This window comes from Dermacentor andersoni, chromosome 2 (genome assembly GCF_023375885.2).
Source record: "Dermacentor andersoni chromosome 2, qqDerAnde1_hic_scaffold, whole genome shotgun sequence".
Classification (NCBI taxonomy): domain Eukaryota; kingdom Metazoa; phylum Arthropoda; class Arachnida; order Ixodida; family Ixodidae; genus Dermacentor; species Dermacentor andersoni.
The window spans coordinates 110,272,765-110,294,650 of NC_092815.1; the positions used below are offsets into that span (position 1 = coordinate 110,272,765).

Genomic DNA, 21,886 nt, shown 5'->3' on the forward strand with positions numbered 1-21,886 from the left:
TTTGAATGATCCCCCCCCCGTTGCCGCAAATAAAGTCTCCCGATTTTTGATCTCGCCAGATTGGCAGGTATGACTGTGCCTCGGTCACCTGTAACAAACTTTAGATCAAATGACTTGTGCTCCTCACTCAAAATTTTAGAAACTGTACAGGGCGTCTTGTGTCAATCCCACAGGGTCTCTATTCACTACTTCATGCATTAGCTGAAACGAAAGCAGTCGCTCAGAATTCTCAAACTTAGGCATATGCTGGTATGCATTGGATTCATGTAAAAAATACTGTACTCATTTGCAACTGGCATGTCCTTTGCTGGGAAATTGGCAACTTAATATACCAAGTTAAAGGTAAAGAGCTTTTATACACTGCCAATGGTGGCAAGTACCCAATTAAATTAATAAAAAAAAAAGCTGTCATGTGTTAAAGTTCTAAAATCTCGCTTTAAGTTAAAATTTCGCTTTCCTTGACAATGGTGATTGTCTACGCGTCATTTTATTCTGCCAAACCATTTATCACCTGCTATGGGAGTGCAGTGCATTCGCTGACCAGTGTTCCAGGCACCAGGGCTTGGCAGCTGACTTTGAGGATTGGATCCAACCTCGAGTAGACATTCAGGGTGCTTCTCGAATTGCTGTATATGTGTTCGCCTGCGATACAGGTGTCATCCGCCTCCTATAGATGAGCTTCGGGTGGCATCCTCAAGATTGGCTGCCGACTCCTACAGTGTCCTTCCTCTCTCCTTTGTTCTTTTACCCACCCATCCTCACTTAGGCCATAAAGTCAGCTCTGTGTTTTTAAATGCTTCATTCATTCATTCATTCATTCATTCATTCATTCATTCTAACACCTGGATTCTTGCACATTGTGACCCTTGTGCAGGTACTGCCTCCTCCGGTCACTGAGGCATTGTCAGGTAGTGATCGAGTTTGTCAAGGGCCTCGGCAAGGAGATCCGCTGGCACGGACGAGCCAAGAATGAGATTGCCCACTACTGCACCAACTGTGAGGTGGGCGATTGTGCACTCCTTTCATTTCACATTTGTATTTGTGAGCTGGAAGGGCTGGCATTAGATATAGCACCATGTAATATTCGACATCGCGCTTGTGCATTTAAATGCATTCAGGTTGTTTGAATATATGTTTGAACATCAATTTAGCAATATTTTAGTTGTGGTTGAATACTCAGTCATGTAATCTACTTTTTTTTAATTGAGGTTTGCAGTAAAAATGATTTCATGTGTTCCCATGATAATCTTTTCATTGGGCTGTTACATCTAGATATTTGTGTTATCCTTGAGAGCGATTTGCCATTAAGGTTAGCTAAACAGCTTGTATAGCCCAGCTGCAGCATGCATTGTGCTTGTCTCAGGAGATGACGAGACCTAAGAATTGTTGATTGCATGTTTTTCTTGTAGTTGAAACACTCGCAGAAATGGTACAGTGGGGATTCAAGCACTTTTAAGTAAAACAAGTGACATGCTACAATGTCTATAGCACAAGGTTGCTCTCATGTCTGCAGCTTGTTCTGTCTGCTTATGGACTCGCTCTTCATTTCAGGTTGAGGTATTCAACATCCTTCTGGTGAGAGAGGTCGACAAGAAGCATGTGGTTCACTGCCTCAGCTGCAGCCGTCGCATCAACCCTCGCCTTGACGGATTCGTCGTGCTTGAAGAGTACTCCATAGAAGACCTCATGGATGTCTACGACAACTTCTCCCTGCAGCCTGTACGTTGTCTTAAGTGTAGCTCACAAATTTGTCTTGTGCCTCTTAATGACAAGGAAAAGGCACAAAAATAGTGCAATGGCATCAGTTGCTGCATTAATTTGAGCAAGTTATCCCTTTTTAACGATTGCAACAATGTTGCAGCAGCAAATGCGTTTCACTGGAGCAAGAATCTTGTACTGGCCACAGCTGACTGTAGTTGGCCATAGTCTCATTGGAGAGAAGGGGTAGTGTAGGCTATCTAAAGTTACTTTCATTTGTGCACCACTTTATAGTGGATAGACAGTGTAAATGGGATTCAATTGTAAAGCAGAATGAAGGCATTGTCATTCACCTCAATACTGTCTGCATGAACCAAAATGAAAGCAGAAAATATTAAACTGTAACAGATGTTGCACGAGACTACACAAAAGTGTGATACTGTGTAGGTGCAAGTCCAACCTATCTGGCGACCCAACCTGACTTCACATGACTGACTGATCGATTAATTTTGTTTTTACTTCCATCCAATACAGTGGGCACAAGTTGCACACTTTTGTCCGTCTTCCTCATCTACTTTTGAATGCAATTTCTTCCTTGATTTCTGCCAGTTTATTTTAGCCAGTTCTAATTTAAATGCACCTTTCATATGAAGCTCTGCTTCCCGTGCCCATTGTTGTTTCTGGCAGAATTTGCAACAGTGAATTTTTTGTAGCTTGAATGAGTAAAAAGTAAAAAAGTTATCCTCAACACTACACATCATTTTGCACCAGTGAAAAGCCAATACTAGGTATGTATAGTTTTACAAAACTCCTTGGAAAACTCCAGCTAGTCTGCAGTGCTGCTCTAGGTAGACAATGATAGCTCGTCATTTGCAATAGAAGATTGCCTTGCCTATGTTGCTGATGCAAACACAAATTATCTTTTGTGGCTAGTGGGCTTTGGTTATTTTGTCGGAGCTAAACAAGTGAGTTGACTCACATTTCGTGACTCGCTTATCGCACAGGCACAAACTCCTTCGAGCTCATCATGACAGTCAGCAGGGAGCCCATGTACCATACCTTGACTGCTGGAACAGTCACCCAGTCAGCCACTGCACTGGCCCGAGCAGCTGGCCTGAAGAGCGTACGCCCCCTCGTCAAGGTCCTGCCCGCACCTCTGAAGAAGCAGCAGCAGCAGCAGCAGCAGTCGTTCATGCACATGTACATAGCAGACCTGGCATCAAGGGGACAAGTGCTGCTGTTTGTTGCTCATTGCACACTGCTGTGGACATTGCGTTCTCTTCATACTTAGTGTGCCCCTAGAAGTAAGGGTGGGTGTGGGGGGGGGGGGGGGGGGGGGGGAGACTTCTGTTGTACACTTTTACAGAAGTGTGTACAAACCTTTGTTTTGTTTTTGTTAGGAGCACTCATTAAAGAGAGATAAAAGCTTGCTTACAAAACCGGCAAAGAAGGAAGAAAAAAAAACCCGCTTTGGCTTCGAGCAAGGCACGGCAAGAGTGTTAAGCGTAGTCTCGTCAAATGTGGCAAGTTAGTTCTGCTGGTTTCGAAGGAGTGCACAAGTTGGCATGTGGCACTAGCACAGTCGGCGCATGTACCAAGGCTGGCTTTGCTAATGTAGTAGATGGCAAGAGCGCGTATGTGTCTTGCGGTACCCATTGCTTACAGATGTGTTCCGGAGCCTCCTTTCACCGGGGGCTGCTCGCACGGTTCCATGGCATGTGCCGCATCTAAGTCTCCAGGAAGAGCATAACTGTAGCAAGGTTCAGAGTGTAGTGAGCTTGTTGGTCGCCTGTTTTGTGTGGTCCTGGTCACTCTTAAGTACCGTATGTGCTCGAGTAAGGGCTGCGCATATCTTTTCGCACTAAGGGGAAAAAACACGTGCAAGAGCTTTACTAGTACCACACGCTGGCCATCTTCTAGTGTGTGTAAGGAAATGAAGTGCAGCTGCCATATTGTGAAGCATGTTTGCTGGAATGTGTGTTACGTATGTACAAGCCATGCTAAGTGCGGCCACTACAGTGGCCTACGACCTTTCATTGGTATTATCAAAGGCCACACATGAATGGCTCTTAAAGATGCTGTGTGCACTTAAAAAGAAATACCCGACAGGTGTAAAATTTTTCAAGAAGCCATGCTGGCACGTCCAGGTGTGTGTGATGCCCACACACACAGCTAAGAGAGAGCCCTTAAACGAGCACATGTGGGAAATAGCTGCAGCAGCATCGTACATGCTCCCAGTGCAAAATGTCATCCCTTCACCACATCTGTGAACACTGCCATTTTTTTTCTTCATTGCCTGCCTGTTCAGTTCAGTTCATTGGAACACTGCCACTTTCCATCAAGGGCACAACAAATATTTTGGATAGTGTTTATAGTGTGATAGCTAGCCAAGCTTGATAACAATCCTTTTCTTACCATTGGGCGTTGCTGCTGGAACATAGTGTCATAGTGTAAAAGGAAACAAAAATGATGTGAAATAATTGCAGGACTGGAAAGGGCATTATTTTCTTTTCCTGCCATTACTTCTTATTATATTGCGCCTTTGTACACCGTAACTAGCATGAATTGAAAGGTTCACCATGTTGATGGTTACGTTCCAAGAGCAGCTAACGTAAAGCAACTGACTGCCTCTACTCTGGATGTCACAAATCGGCAGGAGCCAATTATGTTCCAATCAATGTCGCATTATATATTAAGGTTGAGCGCAGGCAACATTGCGTTGCAGATAGACAAGCACAGGTGTTGCATGCGCTGATGTGGTTTCAGAACTGGAGCAAGCTGTGAAAGCAAAAAGAAATGATTACAGGATTTGTGCAGGTTGATTAGATTGTTGTCGTGAAATGACCGAATTTATTTGCTCATTGAAAATTGTGTATTGCGGCAAAGCCCAACCCTCCTGAAGGCATTATGATGTCCCATGATCTCACTTCATGCATCAACATGTATTTATACACACAGACTTTGTACTAGAATGCAGCCCTTGTTTTCGATAATTGCCTGGCCCTGCCTCTGTTTTTGTGTAATTTATCTCGTGTCTTTGCATTTACAGACAAAGTTTATGTTTATTAAAAAATGAACTCTCTGATGTGTGAGCGTGTTTCTTTCAGCATATGGTATGCACCACTGCTGCTGCCTCCTTCGTATAAATTTGCAAGAAACAGGTTGCATTGCTGCAGGACCTCATCGAAATTAGTGCTTACGAGCAGTTGCAGATCTACTGGAGGAGCAAAACAAATGCGCGATCGAGAGTCCTAGCAGTGCCTTATCACTCAAGATCCCAAACAGCAAATGCAGAAAAAAAAAAAAAGTGATTGACTGTGGAAACAAAATATGGGATTTAAACACACAAGCATGAGAGATGCCATAGATGGAGGCCTCCAGACTAGTTTTGACCATATGGGCTTCTTTGAAATGTGCCTAAATCTAAGTATGCGAGCAGTTTCTTTTTCTTGCATTGTGCCCCCGTTGCAAACAACGCTGGCAGGTCGTAATAGGTTAGTTTCAGTGCTTTGTACTGTCTTCCTCGGCCTGCCTTTACTGTATAGCTGCTAAATCCAAAGCCACCAAACCTCTATAAGTGGTACGATTCTTAAAACATGGCACTAAAGAATGAGAAAATATTGTGCTTGGGGGAAGCCCCAGGAGATGCCACTTCAAGCAAACACTGCAAATGTTTTGCTCAAGGTGAAAACTTGGAACTGTCTCATTGAAGGGGGAGCTACCAACATTTCGTGTTCTAAGTTGTTCTTGCGCCCGAGAACAGTCTGGTGTAGGCTAGGATATACTCGCCAAAGCCAGATTTTCGTTGGTCTAGCACTGCACCCAGACAGACGCTGCTGGCGTCGGTCTCAATGTCCATAGGAGCATTTGGATCGAAGTGACGTAAAATTGGTGGCAAGATAAGTAGACATAAGCACAATGTTGCTTAGGTTACACTTCTACATGCTACATGGTGTCTGCCCTTGCTTATACTGTAGCAATACCACTGTTCCCAATCTTCGATGCCCAACAGGGGAAAGGCCACATCCATAGCTCTCCAGTACCGTGGTGACAACATCCATCTTTCCAGTGTCAAAAGTAGACCGTGATGGATGAATGGAAATACTCTGCCACAACTCAACTTCAAATTTTAAATGCATAAGCAATGCTATGCCTACCAAACAAGGGAACCTGTCTGTGCGTCACGCAAGACTAAGCGCAGCAGCCGCAGCGAGCAAATTCACCTTTGTGTTGCCTCTCACTTCACTGTGAACTAAGTGGCGAGAACATGGTACACACGAAGCTATCAGCACTGTGCCCACTCTGTCCCTATCACAGATTGCTTTCAAAATATGCTGCATGAATGTGCCACATGCAGCCGCGACTCGAGTACAGTTGATAATGGTTCATCATGGATGGATAAGACGCTAAAGAGTGTTAACAGCTTATAATGATAGGAACGTCATCAGCGCACCTGGCACGGTCACCTGCAGTAATTTGCTTGCATCATCAACTTACCTTGCGCCACCATCTGCAGCAGTTCATGTCGCTGCAGCACTGTCGTTTATACTGGGGAGGTATTCTGTAAGAGTCCACCTAATAGATATGTCTATTTCGTCTGCTGTCGAAGTTCTGATTGGCTGGGCTGGGTGCCCGTAGCCGTGAGGTGCCACAGCCAATCAGCAGCAGCTGAAATAGACATGTTCACTAGGTGGACTCTTACAGAATATCTCCCCTGGTAGGATCAAGTTTCATAACATTGATAATGACACCAGGCTGCTTTTCAGAAAACCACGAAAATTTTCTGAATTGTTTTAATGAACAATTTATTGTGAACAGATTTTATTATTGCAATATCAGTGGTTAATTGGCTATTTTCTGTTGTCTTTTATTGTTAAGTTTTTCATGTTGAGTCACAAGGCCACAGAAATGGTCTACAATCTTTTCCAGAAAGTTCCAAATGTGAAGTGGGCAGTTAATAACAGTAAATGAAGATTCCTTGCCATACAAAATTTCCATACATCTTCATGTGCTTTAAACGTGTTGAAGCACCTGCTCCTATGGCTTAGCAGCTATAGTATTGCGCTGCTAAGCACGAGGTCGTAGGATCAAATTCTGGTCGTGGCAGCCACATTTTGATGGGGGCGAAATGTAAAAGCGCCAATGTCTAGTGCATTGGGGGCACCCTGGTGGTCGAAATTAAACCAGAGTCCCCCACTATGGCATGCCTCATGATCAAATCAAGATTTTGGCAGGTAAAATCCCAGAAATCAATATGTTAAAGCATATATAGGGCAAAAAAAAAAAAAAAATATCCATTATGAAATAAACAAAAAGAACCCAAGGAGGTTACAGTCACATTTACAAAGATCTAAAAAATCTACCACATGTCTCGCATGTAAAACGATGACTGTAAGCATAAACGGTAGAAAACAAATAGATATTTTAAGTTGATAGAGTTGGTCTCCATACGCCAAATCTTGGAGCCTACATCGAAATGAGTTAATACATGGATTTGCTTGAACTTTCTCCCTATGGCATCAATCGACTTGGTAACGTTGGTAAGTTGTTAATTCGCAACAAAATATTGCATTATAAATGCAACAATTCACGATTATTATGTGTGTCCTACTGCCTTCTGCGCTTAGAGATGCACAAATGCTTCAAACTCAAAAGCCAATAAAGGCAGATATAGCCTAGCAAATAAAGTCACATGAACACCTGAAACCAAAAGAACAAATATCAGACAAATCTATGTACTATCCATTTACGTTCCTTCTTGTATAATTTTAGTAGGAAGCTCTTATGTGACACACGGCAATGTTTGCTGATGTGTAGCAAAAACGCTAGGTACGATGACGTTTATAAAAAAAAAGTGCTGCACATGTCTGTTCTGGCTCTGCTTGCATGCTACAGCCACAGAAATTGCAGGAATGGACTGAGAATTGCAAGGTCCTTACGGCTCCATTTTCTGCATAGAAAAACTGGTTCGTAGAAGCAAGTACTAGAATTGTGTTAACTTATTTAGGCCGGCTTGACCTTTCCCCAATTTTCCTTTTTAGAGTTTAAAGGGTTTGGATGTTCATTAAATGTAAAAAATAATAATTACAAGTTGGAAATGTCATGTTAGTAGTCCTTGAACTATCAGTCTACAGGTGCTGCAGAAAGAGAATTGAGGGGTGTGCTGACATTTAACTGTGAAGTCTAGAGCTGCACTGACTTGTGCTAGCACTCTCATGGTACACATACCACTCAGTTTCAGTGATTTGGCGAGAACTAGTGCAGTCAGCATGACATGACCATTTGGAAGTGTGTTCATGCACCTCAGAGGGAGGGAAGAGAAAAGTAGAAGGCAGGGAGGTTAACCAGAATAACGTCCGGTTGGCTACCCTACACCGGGGAATGGGAAAGGGGAAAACAAAGATCACAGGGAGAGAGAGGAGGGAAGGAAAGAAGGAAATTGCGGCGAGTTCGCTGACGCGTGTGGTCTTACAGAATTTGCATTAAATGTCACAGATGGTCGCACCTCGGGAATCTTTATTCTCCAATGCTCCACGTGATGTGACAATGAGAACACCACGAGACCATTAAGCTTAGACAGGCTGTCGTAGCTGAATACACACCATGACACATCTGGGACTTCAGCCAAGCTGGAAAGCGGGAAATGCTGACTTTTCTGGCTCCAGCATGTCAGCCATGAAATAGATGGTGCCTGCCATGCCTGTTGTTTGAGAAAAACACACAATAAAATAAACATGTAGCTTGTAACTTGGTCCGCAACACAGACAATACCTCACCTTCAAAGAGGGAGAATGGTCTGTCTGCAATGCGGCACTGGTGCAGCCCATAGTCGAAGCACCATTCGCAGAACTGCATTGAACAGGCATTTCTGATAAGTGAAATGCTGTGCAAATAAGATAGACAGGCAAAAGCAGCTCTTCTGGCTAAATCGGTGTGCAAAAATTTTGCACAGATGTGGCACTTTGTGGTGTATTTTGTTTAGAGGTGTCCTGAACCACTTTTTAATAGGTCCAGAAACGCAGTTGTTACTAAAATAGACTATTTCAGAAATACTTTGCAGCAAAAGGTACATCAATGCGTTCAGCAGAAGCGGAGTTATTGGTAATCAAAGGTCACCCTTGATGCCCTTCACGGTTCGCCTCGTCCTTCTTCAATGCCTTGTTCTGCGAAGGCTACGGTGGAATGGGGTGGTGCCCGCAATGCTCCGCCTGCTGAATGTTATCGTGGCGCGCACTTCAACTTTGATTTTGAATATTCACATAGACACCACCACTACGATGCATGAAACTCGGAGGCTGTCCCTCAGCTTACAGTTGAGCTTACATTTGAGTTCACAGTGTCTCATCCCATTGCTGTGCTAGTGTGTACGAGATTGCTACGTGCAGCTATTCTCGCACCGAGTGACACGAGTAGCACGTTTCCTTTCGCGCTTATCTCTATGGCAATCACACAATTTCTGAGGGCACCACAAACTTCACCTTCATGTTCACTCATGTGAGTATGTCGGCAGCGTGCACATCGGCTCAACAGTGGACGCCACACTCTGTGCTCGCGTTGAAAGGATTCCCAACTTAACAAGCTTCGACCATGATGGCGACGCACCTCAAGGCTGTGCAACTCGGGAAGCAGATAACCTGTTCGTCAGATGATGGCGCTTGAGCCTTGAGTCAAGTCACCCACAGATACCAATCAGAGCATGTGATTGTCCTCAGTGAGCCACAGCGAGTGGGCTTATTGTGGCACCCTGTGGCGGCTACGGTATCTACGCTACGCAGCAGATGTGGCTATATACAACTATAGTGGCTAACTATGTGCACAACAGGGCTAGAGTGCACACTTGCGCTCGTATGCTCCAGTCTGGTGCAGACCAGCTTCTTCCTGCACAAGCTTGACCGACGGACAGTAGCCACATACAAATCGCGCATTTTGCGCAAGAGCTCAATACGAAGCGAAGTCTGCCAAGGTGTCTAGCCAGAAGTGACCAGGAGTGAGCGTGCATTGGCAAGCATGTGTAGTCTGACAGTTTCACATAGTTCGGGACTAGTTGAGTGTTCAGAGCTAATCGAAATTATCAAGACCCAATGACTACGACACTCATAAGCGGTGTGGCCAGTTTCATTCCTACGGCAGGGGGGTACGGCCGAGTGTTAGACAGTATTCGGCAATAATATGGTAGTCGTACTTCCAGAAGTATGTCATTCTTATCGAAATTCGAATTGAAGATTTTTACTTACCTCAACCTGTTTATTAAAATGCGTCAATAAGTATATGCAGTAACGGTATAAAGAATCGTAATGATCCAAGCACCCTTCTCGATTGATGTCAGCTATTGACCAATAGCAGTCACATATGGGAATCTGCTATATGACGAAATATGACAGCACAAAGAAGAGTGAGAAGGAGGCTTCTGTTGAAAAGAGTGTTTGAGAAAAGGATTACTTTGTGCACCGCTCGCAAGCTTCACATGCCTTACACAGCTATAAAATTTGGCTGAGATGTTCACAGCAGCGTATGTTATCCCCAGAAGGTGTTTCTTCACCAAGCTCAAGGGGTAGTTCAGGAGCCCTTAATTATTATGTTTAGGTGCCGTTACATTGCACAAACAGGCCTGGAGTGCGGCCTGATCCCGGTGACCAGAACCGGTAACGCACTCTCTCACCAGAGCAGGATTGGCCACCCTGGTGCAGTACTTGGTCACAACCTCCTATATGAACACAACAATCAAACCCCGGCCCTCAGTCCCCAGCAGCTGCGAAGCAACTGACCACGGCGGCGGTCAGACCTGCGACGCTGCAGAGGGTGCTAAGAATCCCTGGCTCCGGACAGGCCGCCATTGGAATATGAACCTGGCAACGTTTAACGCTAGAACGTTATCTAGTGAGGCGAGTCTAGCAGTGCTATTGGAGGAATTAGAGGGCAGTAAATGGGATATAATAGGGCTCAGTGAAGTTAGGAGGCCAAAAGAAGCATATACAGTGCTAAAAAGCGGGCACGTCCTGTGCTACCGGGGCTTAGCAGAGAGACGAGAACTAGGAGTCGGATTCCTGATTAATAAGAACATAGCTGGTAACATACAGGAATTCTATAGCATTAATGAGAGGGTGGAATGTCTTGTTGTGAAACTTAATAAGAGGTACAAAATGAAGGTTGTACAGGTCTGCGCCCCTACATCTAGTCATGATGACCAGGAAGTCGAAAGCTTCTATGAAGACGTGGAATCGGCGATGGGTAAAGTCAAAACAAAATACAGTATACTGATGGGCGATTTCAATGCCAGGGTAGGCAAGAAGCAAGCCGGAGACAAGTCAGTGGGGGAATATGGCATAGGCTCTAGTAATAGCAGAGGAGAGTTATTAGTAGAGTTTGCAGAACAGAACAATATGCGGATAATGAATACCTTCTTCCGCAAGCGGGTTGGCCGAAAGTGGACGTGGAGGAGCCCGAATGGTGAGACTAGAAATGAAATCGACTTCATACTCTGCACGAACCCTGGCATCATACAAGATGTAGACGTGCTCGGCAAGGTGCGCTGCAGTGACCATAGGATGGTAAGAACTCGAATTAGCCTTGACTTGAGGAGGGAACGGAAGAAACTGGTACATAAGAAGCCAATCAATGAGTTAGCGGTAAGAGGGAAACTAGAGGAATTCCGGATCAAGCTACAGAACAGGTATTCGGCTTTAACCCAGGAAGAGGACCATAGTGTTGAAGCAATGAACGACAATCTTATGGGCATCATTAAGGAGTGCGCAATAGAAGTCGGTGGTAACGCCGTTAAACAGGAAACCAGTAAGCTATCGCAGGAGACGAAAGATCTGATCAAAAAACGCCAATGTATGAAAGCCTCTAACCCTACAGCTAGAATAGAACTGGCAGAACTTTCTAAGTTAATCAACAAGCGTAAGACAGCGGACATAAGGAACTATAATATGGATAGAATTGAACAGGCTCTCAGGAATGGAGGAAGCCTAAAAGCAGTGAAGAAGAAACTAGGAATAGGCAAGAATCAGATGTGTGCGTTAAGAGACAAAGCCGGCAATATCGTTACTAATATGGATGAGATAGTTCAAGTGGCTGAAGAGTTGTATAGAGATTTATACAGTACCAGTAACACCCACGACGATAAGGTGAGAGAGAATAGGCTAGAGGAACTTGAAATCCCACAAGTAACACCGGAAGAGGTAAAGAACGCCTTGGGAGCTATGCAAAGGGGGAAGGCAGCTGGGGAGGATCAGGTAACAGCAGATTTGTTGAAGGATGGTGGGAACACTGTCCTACAAAGATTGGCCGCCCTATATACACAATGCCTCATGACCTCTAACGTACCGGAATCTTGGAAGAACGCTAACATAATCCTAATCCATAAGAAAGGGGACGCCAAAGACTTGAAAAATTATAGACCGATCAGCTTACTGTCCGTTGCCTACAAAGTATTTACTAAGGTAATCGCAAATAGAATCAGGAATACCTTTGATTTCTGTCAACCAAAGGACCAGGCAGGATTCCGTAAAGGCTACTCAACAATAGCCCATATTCATACTATCCATCATGTGATAGAGAAATGTGCGGAATATAACCAACCCTTATATATAGCCTTCATTGATTACGAAAAAGCATTTGATTCAGTCGAAACCTCAGCAGTCATGAAGGCACTACGGAATCAGGGTGTAGATGAGCCATATGTAAAGATACTGGAAGATATCTATAGCGGTTCCACAGCCACCGTAATCCTCCACAAAGAAAGCAACAAAATCCCAATAAAGAAAGGCGTCAGACAGGGAGATACGATATCTCCAATGCTATTCACAGCATGTTTACAGGAGGTATTCAGAGACCTGGAGTGGGAAGAATTGGGGATAAAAGTTGATGGAGAATACCTTAGCAACTTGCGATTCGCTGATGATATTGCCTTGCTTAGTAACTCAGGCGACCAATTGCAATGCATGCTGACTGACCTGGAGAGGCAAAGCAGAAGGGTGGGTCTGAAAATTAATCTACAGAAAACTAAAGTAATGTTTAACAGTCTTGGAAGAGAACAGCAGTTTACGATAGGTAGCGAGGCACTGGAAGTGGTAAGGGAATACATCTACTTAGGGCAGGTAGTGACCACGGATCCGGATCATGAGACTGAAATAACCAGAAGAATAAGAATGGGCTGGGGTGCGTTTGGCAGGCATTCTCAAATCATGAACAGCAGGTTGCCACTATCCCTCAAGAGGAAAGTGTATAACAGCTGTGTCTTACCAGTACTCACCTATGGGGCAGAAACCTGGAGGCTTACGAAAAGGGTTCTGCTGAAATTGAGGACGACGCAACGAGCTATGGAAAGAAGAATGATAGGTGTAACGTTAAGGGATAAGAAAAGAGCAGATTGGGTGAGGGAACAAACGCGGGTAAATGACATCTTAGTTGAAATCAAGAAAAAGAAATGGGCATGGGCCGGACATGTAATGAGGAGGGAAGATAACCGATGGTCATTAAGGGTTACGGACTGGATTCCAATGGAAGGGAAGCGTAGTAGGGGGCAGCAGAAAGTTAGGTGGGCGGATGACATTAAGACGTTTGCAGGGACAACATGGCCACAATTAGTACATGACCGGGGTTGTTGGAGAAGTATGGGAGAGGCCTTTGCCCTGCAGTGGGCGTAACTAGGCTGATGATGATGATGACATACAGCATATTTACCGGTAGGTGAATGCTGCCGTCATTCGTGATATTGATGGCAACAGCATTCCACTGAGCCAGTGTAAGCACAGAAGTGCTGTCAAGTAAGGCATTCCTGCAAGAAGGCACCAGTGTCTTTGTGGCACAGCTGTTGAGAACTTGAGACCCATTCTTCTTGAGTGACTTGTCAGCACCATCACTGTAAAGTTCATCTTTCAAAGTCTGTGTATCGTTCAGGTGCGAATTAATTGGCAGTGTCCATCATGAGAACAAGACGACGGGAGGTTTCCCAATACTTCTGCGAAGGAGCTGTGTGTTATAATTTGACATGTACTACTTACTCGCTAGTTCTGCAGCTATGGGTATACCTTAACCTGTAGATATGTTTGCTCAGATCCTCAACCAGCAAAAAATGCACAGCTTTCTCAGCAACAGAATGGCCGCACTGTTTGTCACTGTTCTGGCAAGACTGAACACGAGTTTATGGTGATAACTGTTAATCTGGAGTGATCACTAGGTACCACAGTTGATATGCATTCAGAAAAAAATTACAGATGTGTAGTGCTCACACGAAAAAGACATTTAAATAATACAGATGGTATGGGGAGTGTGTGCCCAGCAAACCAACCAAGCCTACTGCATCCAAGAGTCGGTTAATTTCCAATGCCAAGTGTTGCGTGTCATGCCATCAAACCAGTCAAAGAGTACTTGGGCATTCGGGGAGTTGCTTTCCTACTGGCAAGCTTGTGACATTGACCTCGTCCCTCTCATTGCTGGAACAATGTGGCTGGTGTATTCACTCACTCCCCGATTGTCTGAGGGGCAGGGCGAGTGCTTTTTGTGGAGCGTCTTCTCAGAGGTAGAGTTCTGCTATGTTTACGGACCACCTTATTGGTTATGACATCATCTAATTCCTTAGCATGGCATCTGGAGAATACAGATGCTATTTTAAGACATCTTACGTGTTAGGAGGGGTGCTCTCAGAATAATATAGCTTTGTGTGCTCATAATGATGTAGCTGTGTGTTACAATTTGACATGTACTGCTTTCTCGCTAGTTCTACAGCTATGGGTATACCTTAACCTGCAGATATGTTTGCTCAAATTCTCAACCAGCAAAATATGCACAGCTTTCTCAGCAACAGAATGGTCGCACTGTTTGTCATTGTTCCGGCAAGACCGAACACGAGTTCATGACGAGGCACAAATAAAACATTCCGGCACATTTTGGGTATGTATATGTCAAAACTAGTGCTAGACTCAGAATTTCTGCTGAATCGGCATGACATAGTTTCAATGTCACAACTGTCACACAAGCCTAACAGTGAATACAATTAGTAAGCTAATCAGTTAGACCTTGCTTTATTTAGGTAATTGAATATGTTGCTCATGTAATGTCTACCTGTTTAAGTAGCCCACCTGTAGATGGCATTGCACTATGTACCACAAGGTATAACATGTTTTCTTAAATCTGCCATTACATGTGGCATTATGTATGCGTAAGGCAGAATAGGAGTACAAGAGCTCTGCTCTGGTCACAACATTAGTAGGCGCACCACGGAGGCCACCTGCCATGTGGTCTCTCACCTTGGCTGCCCGGTGCAGGTACTTGCAGTCTCGAGTGACCTGGTACATGCGCAGGAAGGCGTACCCATTGCCTGCTGTGCCATGGCAAATGCCATAGCCCTTCTTGAGGATTCCACGGTGCCAGATGACATCAGCACATTTCTTAGCCAGTTCCAGGTAGCGGTTCTCCCTGAACACCTGCACAAACAAACAACGCCCAAAGAAGTCACTGACAGTAACATGCAAGAAAAACATAACTGTTAAAGCAGTGCTAACAGGAAAAAGACATTTAAACAATACAGATGATATGGCATTTCCAAACAGAAAGCAACATGCAGGACATAGGTAGTATAAGATATTGTGCCATGCATGATGGCACAACTAAAGAAGCACAAGAAAAAAAAAGTGGCTTCTGGAAAATGACAGCATGAAGAATGAACGAAATTGAGATCGGTAGGATTCTCATTAGATAAAGGCAGTATGAAAATAAATTAGTATGCAGAGAACTTTCCACTAAGAAACAGAGCTGCACCCTGTGAAATAGCTATGACAATTTCTAAAGAAGCGTGTTGATGCTGATACTGTATTTTCCACATATAACACACCCATGCACATTACTAGCACTGACAATGCAGGCTAGTATCATAAAAAAATAAAGAACAATAGCCTTTAAAATCCGCAAATAACTAAATACAACAAAGTTTAAGCTCAGTTTCTCTGCTGCTCACTGTTTATTCAAAGGAGCGCAAACTGAAATTTTGCATTCAGGTGCGGGCTTATTGGCATGCATAGCACATTACCACAAAGGTACACTTGAAGACAAAATTTGCAGCAACCAGTACACATACGTACTTCATACTTTGACTTGAAGTTCTTGCAGGGTATATACACAATGAAATATGGTATACGGCCATGACCATTTCAATGAAGTAGCAACCCTCTAGAAACTTGTAAAAGAACTAGCATGCATATTTTTGTGCCAGATCTACCTTTTTGATGCTGCTAATAAACTACTTTTTTTCTTTTAGCGGAGCTTTTCCAATAACACACTAAACACTTCAGCAGGTAGTGGAAAGTTGGCGAGCTTGGGAAACAGTGCAGAGGCAAGACTCTTGACCAATCTCTTTCAACAAATCATTAACATTAAAGATCTGTATATGTATTTAGACAAATTTTATATCTTCATGCATGCAGCTTAACATAGCTGTACATTGCTGTTTGTACCATGCATTGCATTCCTTCTTTGAATTTGCCCTTCCTGCTTGGACCAAAAAGGTCTGCAATATCATGTAAATAAATAAAATGAATAAATAATGATGTATCATCGAGCCTCAGCACGCCAATTGTAATGTTATGGCATCACGACGATACTGCGCTTAATTCTGACAATACTTTTGACAGCTACATGGTGGGAACATAATGCTGCCTGAAAGAGCACCTGCTCACAGACTTCTTTCGGTACATTCATTTTAGAGACAGGTGAAACAGACTGATCGTGATATTCCCCCCAAAAATGATAAACTGAGAATCCAACTCCGAATGTGCACATGAACATCAAGAAGACTGGCCCCCATATTCTTCAACACTCCTTTATTTGAGGTACAACCTCAACATCTAGGAGTTGTAGGAGATGTTGAGGTTTGAGGTACAACCTCAACATCTAGGAGTGGATAGCAGCACCTAGATTCAACATTAAGGAAGCTTTACATTAGTAGTAACTTCGATTTCCTTATTCGAATATTATGTAAAATGCCGACATGTCTCCATTGCACAGCCACTGCACTAATTTATTGCATTTGAAAGGCAAAACTAACTTCACTAACTGTGAAGAGTAGAACCTTCGTCAGCGCCTTAGAAAAATTACTTAGAAATGTTTCATTTCCTAAAATTGAAGCATGAAGTTAATGCATTAGTAATAGATATCACAATTTTGTAAGCTGCATCCATAACAGCATCAGACACAGACAAATGCGATGCATCAGCTCACAGCTACATGAAATTGTTGCATAGTCGACAGGCAATTTTACAAAAGTTCTATTCATAAACAGCTGTTCTAATTATATCAGTTTTGTCTGCTACAGATTTACAGAGTTGTTGATCTTGTTTCTTTCTCTTTTTCTTTTTTGTTAAGTTACGAGAGTTCTAAACTTGGCTCTCAAGATTGTCAAAATTCTGCTATATTCAGCATTTTTTAATGCAACAAATCTCAAATTCTATGCAGTGGATGCTGACTAAAACAATTTTTCCTTTCCCATGTATTTAAATGTAAGCTGCCAAGGTAAAGCTTGCTCAAGAACTGCACGACAATAATAATGCTTCTCTGCAATTTCTGAATTATAACGTTAGAACAGACAGGTGGTTCTAAAGCAATTCCTTATCAGAAATGTCACCGCAGACTGTCACTGAAGCTCACTGGCTGTGTCAGGTGAAGTGTTGTGCTGCTCTGCACTCCCTAAAGTTGAAGCTGTGCCACCTGGGTAGGTGGCATTAAACAGAATGCAGCAGAGAGACCACACGCACCAAGTGTGCCAGCAGTAACATGTGGATAGTGCCTGGAGCCCCATGGCACCAGTGAACCAGTTTGTCGGTGCTGCTTCCAATCGAAGACGGGTAGTTGCCAGACGGGTACTGAAGTGCAGCCAGCCAGTCGATGCTGGGTTGCACGAGCCTTGTCAGCTCAGCTTCAGGAAGCACGAACTTTGCCTGCAAGCCAGAAAATTCCCTGTCAACTATCACCACAGCACCGCTTGCCTCTAGCAATGGTTAACTCCTTTGGTTCACTTGAAGTAACCACTCTATGGGTGAGAACATATGTTTGTCTGATTTATAGTGTTTGAAATTGCACATTTCATCAGCATATTTGATAAAATCGACCTGAATGCCTGCTGACCTGCGGGGCTGAAATTTTGGAGGAAGCTAAGGGTCATGCAATGAGTGACAGAACAAAAATATAGGTGTAACACTAAGAAACAGGAAAATGACAGCATAGATTAAAGATGCAATGTGAGTAGCTCACATTCTAATCGAGACTGATTAATAGAATTCAGTTAAGCAGGTCACATATTGTGTGGAATGATGGTTTATCAGAGTAAACGAGTAGCAACCAAGGGAAGCGAAAAAGGTCGGGACAGGATCAGATGGAATTACAAAACTAGGAAGTTTGCCAGCAGAAAATGGAGTGTGCTGATGCAAGAGAGTGCTAACTAGATATCAATGGAAGAGGCCTTCATCATTCAGTGGACTTAAAGAGCCTGAAAATGAGAGTGAATTTGCCCAGACCGGTAAAATGTCAGATGTTTTAGCTAATGACCAAATGACCAAGCCTGCTCTCCAGTGGAGCAAGAAAAAAAGATCCGCCCAAAATTGACCACTAGGTTTCACAACACCATCAGAACTATAGACAGCCCAAGACTAGTACAATCAGTCCAAATTGTAGGTTTGTCATTCTTGAGGATATTTGTCAGTGCAGAGTGACTTTTTGACCATAGTAAAAAAAATGTTGCCGATCTGTTAATGAGGCTCCTGTGAACATGTAAGCCAAATATTATTGCACTGCATGCAGCAGGAAATTTACACCTCATGTCAAAAGCCGTGAACAGATGCTTGCTCTTGCATCCACAATCTCGTCCTTAAAAGCTGCTCGAAAGCAGTTGGCCAACCAACGCTATTGGCCGATTTTGTGATCGCGAGAACATTCTCAGTAATATTTAATTGCCCACTTTGAGTTAAATAAATGAAAAATATACATGTCTGCAATCTCAAAATGACAAAAAAATCATTTTATCTTTGCACTGAGTGTAAATGCGTCTCCTGCGTGTGGCTTCCAAGATGGCAGCAGCGTGCTGCGTAGCGTAGTCTACTGTGGCCGCCACAGGGTGCCGTGACGAACCCTTTCGTCGCCACCAAACTCAACTTTTGGCCGGGGCTTTGCCCTCTTCGCTTCTATGCTGTGCAACTTCCAGTGCGCTAACGAAAAGAGAAAGAAAACCAAGTATTGGTGCGATAATTCTAAAAAAAAGAGCTTTGCCATGAGATTCATGGGACGACGCATTTCAATAGTAAGGCCATTCCATGATTAGTTAGAAAAGTGTTTCAGGGCCCCTTTAAGATAGCATAACGGATGCTCAATGTTTTTTTAGTGAGCTACCACATTCCACATTACACTGCGTAAAGACAAGCCACTCTTCGCTGGCCAGCTATTCAGCAGATAACTTGTGGGTTTCGTGAAGGTTCTTGAGGAAATCCAAATCCCCTGGATGCTTTGCAAAGTTCACCCTGCACCATTGTGAACGAAACTGATAATACCAGAAGTGCCTATCATCCAGAAGGCCAGTTAGGTGAACAGACTTGTGGATATGGTGTGCCGTAGAAATCTTAGGGGAATTCAATGCTGCAATCATTCAAATGCACATAAGATTATATTCTGTGGTACAGTATGCAAGTGAAATAATGATGAATCCGAAGCCTGTACTTACTGTGATTTCTATGGCGCCATAGAAATCACAGTAAGTACAGGCTTCGGATTCATCATTATTTCACTTGCATACTGTACCACAGATTATAATCTTATTGAGTTTTTGGCCCTTCTGTGCAGGTAACTTTTCACCTTCCTGCAGCTTAGTAATTTCGCACTATTGCCACCAACCTGCACAACACTGTGCAGGTTGGATGCTTTAATTTTGTTAGCTTTTCAGACAATAACCTTATAATAGTGTTGTGGCAATTTTATTGGTAGTGGCCATGGTAGGGTAAGCAAGAATGATAGTGCAAGCAAATGCAAAACAATTTCAATCAAAAACAAACAAAATTGCGACTTTGTTGTACTTTGCACGGTGTGTGACATTTGTAGCTACACAATTTGTAGAGGGAGCATAATAGAGCATTTGTTGTCGTAGTATTTACGCAGCCAAGAGTAAGTATTCCTGTTGTATTAGTTACACTGTGCACTAAGCCATAAAACCAACCTGAGCCAGTACTTGTTATTGCCATCAATTCCATGTTAATCTAAGTGCCACTGCAGAGACCTAGCTGGGCACCAGTGCTACATTTAGTATTTTCGAAGATCTCTGCTACTGAAAGCTCCGTCCACACTGCTTTTCAACAACAACAACTGCTTGCTCATTACCTTTTTGATGGCATTCACCCAATTAAAATTCTAATAGATAGAGCAAATTTACACAATGCATTTTTCAAAGTTTCTACAATAACTTTTTTACAATTGCCATGACAGACAGCAAAGGAATTATGTGAAATGACTTGACAATAACCTGGAACAATGAACATAAACCAGGAGCAGTCAGAATGTAATGTCACATGTGCCTGGTAGATGGTAAAACCATAAAAAAAGGTGGCACACACATTTTTCTTACTCCTTCTCACCTGGCAGCCATGACAAGGGATAATGCTATATGTATATGCTTATTTCTGGCACCTCCATTTGACAAGTGCAGAGTAAAATGATAAGCCACTAAAACACCAATGCTTGCTTTTGCAGTTTTGATATTCTGCTCAGAGCTTTATGCTTTGGCAGAATGGTACCATTAAGTCCTTCATAAATGGACAAAAAAAGATGTGCAAGACTCAAATATAACACTTAAAAAAAATGCTGGCTCTCCCGTAATCAAGAGTAGATGTAAGCATGAAAAATATATTATGGGGTTTTATGTGCCAAAACCACTTTCTGGTTATGAGGCACGCCGTAGTGGAGGACTCCGGAAATTTTGACCACCTGGGGTTCTCTTAACGTGCACCTAAATCTAAGTACATGGGTGTTTTCGCACTTCGCCCCCATCGAAATGCGGCCGCCATGGCCGGGATTCGATCCCGCGACCTCATGCTCAGCAGCCCAACACCATAGCCACTGTGCAACCACAGCGAGTATGTAAGCATGAAATGGCTACCAGCAGAGCAGACTAGTTGGAGTAATTACGACAATTACTCACAACCATTTCACAACCATCTTACAACCATCCTAAACATTTCATATGCATTCGCGGTACGCTGGACGCGGCCAGCCTGGTCACCCAGCGCAGTGCCATCTTTCGAAGGAGGCAGTGCAAAACCCACGTCACAGAACTCACGGACCGCTGGCATGGAGAAGAGCACAGGCAACTCTGTATCAGCGCCAAAATATAACAATCAGTGTATGGTGCAATGCATGTGCCTTTTAAACTTTGCTATTGGAGATGTTGGAAATTAAAATAAAGCTTCAGCATACTAGAAGCTAAAGCTTGAGTGATATTGTGAACAAACATTAGGAAAAAACAAGGAGCAATATTTTTTGCAACTTGTTTGGGCAGTAACTAGCGTATGTAATGCAGTCCTGTACAAAGGGTTGGAGGCCAGAGACCGCATATTCTAAAGTTTTGACTGGTTGCCCGGATGATCTCGTTTTGTTCTCGCAACGATGCCCGGATGTTCTCATTTTGAGTGCCCGGATAACGGTTCTGGCTCTTGGCTCAAGGTCACTTGAAGGTTGCCTACAGTGGGAGCTAAAAGCATTTCATGCCTAAAATACTTAAACCACTTTCATAAACACAAAAGCTCACCAACAAACCAGGCCAAGATACCGGCACAAGCGGGACCACACAAAGCGTCAATTTTTCCGATTAATAAACCTTGTTTTCCTGTTACCTGCAACACCAGTCATTAGGATGCACACTTTTATCATGCATTTGAAATGCAGAACACATGAAGCTGAGCAAAACCTTATTATTGAAACATTTTCAAAAGTTGTTACAGCAGAGAGGCTGGAAGGCCTACCTGCAGCAGCATGTAGAAGATGCCTGCGAGACCATGAGCAGCACCAAGGTAGAAGGAGCCATGCCACTGGTACATGAGTGGGCTGCGGCTCTTCTCCTCAGCTGACAGCTGTTGTCCTGACGACATAACAGCTTGCACCACCTGTTTGCACCACAAAAAATCACAACATGTTCCTAGCTCTATATGCAATGGACACA

At 43.4% G+C, this 21,886-nt stretch overlaps 2 protein-coding genes across 6 annotated transcripts in view; one reads left to right on the forward strand and one right to left on the reverse strand.

Annotated features, from left to right (window-relative positions):
• Utx (Utx histone demethylase) overlaps positions 1-3,028 on the forward strand; it is a 133,908-nt gene extending 130,880 nt beyond the window's left edge. For 3 of the 5 annotated variants that reach the window (XM_050187918.3, XM_050187917.3, XM_050187919.3), the window contains exons 19-21: positions 875-1,001; positions 1,552-1,719; positions 2,703-3,027. In XM_050187918.3, the coding sequence (XP_050043875.1) occupies positions 875-1,001; positions 1,552-1,719; positions 2,703-2,729 (322 nt within the window). In that variant the 3' untranslated portion in view covers positions 2,730-3,027. Of the gene's footprint in view, positions 1-874; positions 1,002-1,551; positions 1,720-2,702 lie in introns of all 5 variants that reach the window. The other 2 variants (XM_050187915.3, XM_055076600.2) reach the window with 1 other exon arrangement.
• Positions 3,029-8,194: 5,166 nt separating this feature from the next.
• Positions 8,195-21,886, reverse strand: part of LOC126541243 (lanC-like protein 2) — a 33,698-nt gene continuing 20,006 nt past the window's right edge. Inside the window, exons 6-10 of the mRNA XM_050187938.3 lie at positions 21,690-21,830; positions 17,448-17,630; positions 14,949-15,125; positions 8,475-8,547; positions 8,195-8,398 (exon numbers count right to left, since the gene is read on the reverse strand). Coding sequence (XP_050043895.1) covers positions 8,319-8,398; positions 8,475-8,547; positions 14,949-15,125; positions 17,448-17,630; positions 21,690-21,830 — 654 coding nt within the window. The 3' untranslated portion in view covers positions 8,195-8,318. The remainder of the gene's footprint in view (positions 8,399-8,474; positions 8,548-14,948; positions 15,126-17,447; positions 17,631-21,689; positions 21,831-21,886) is intronic.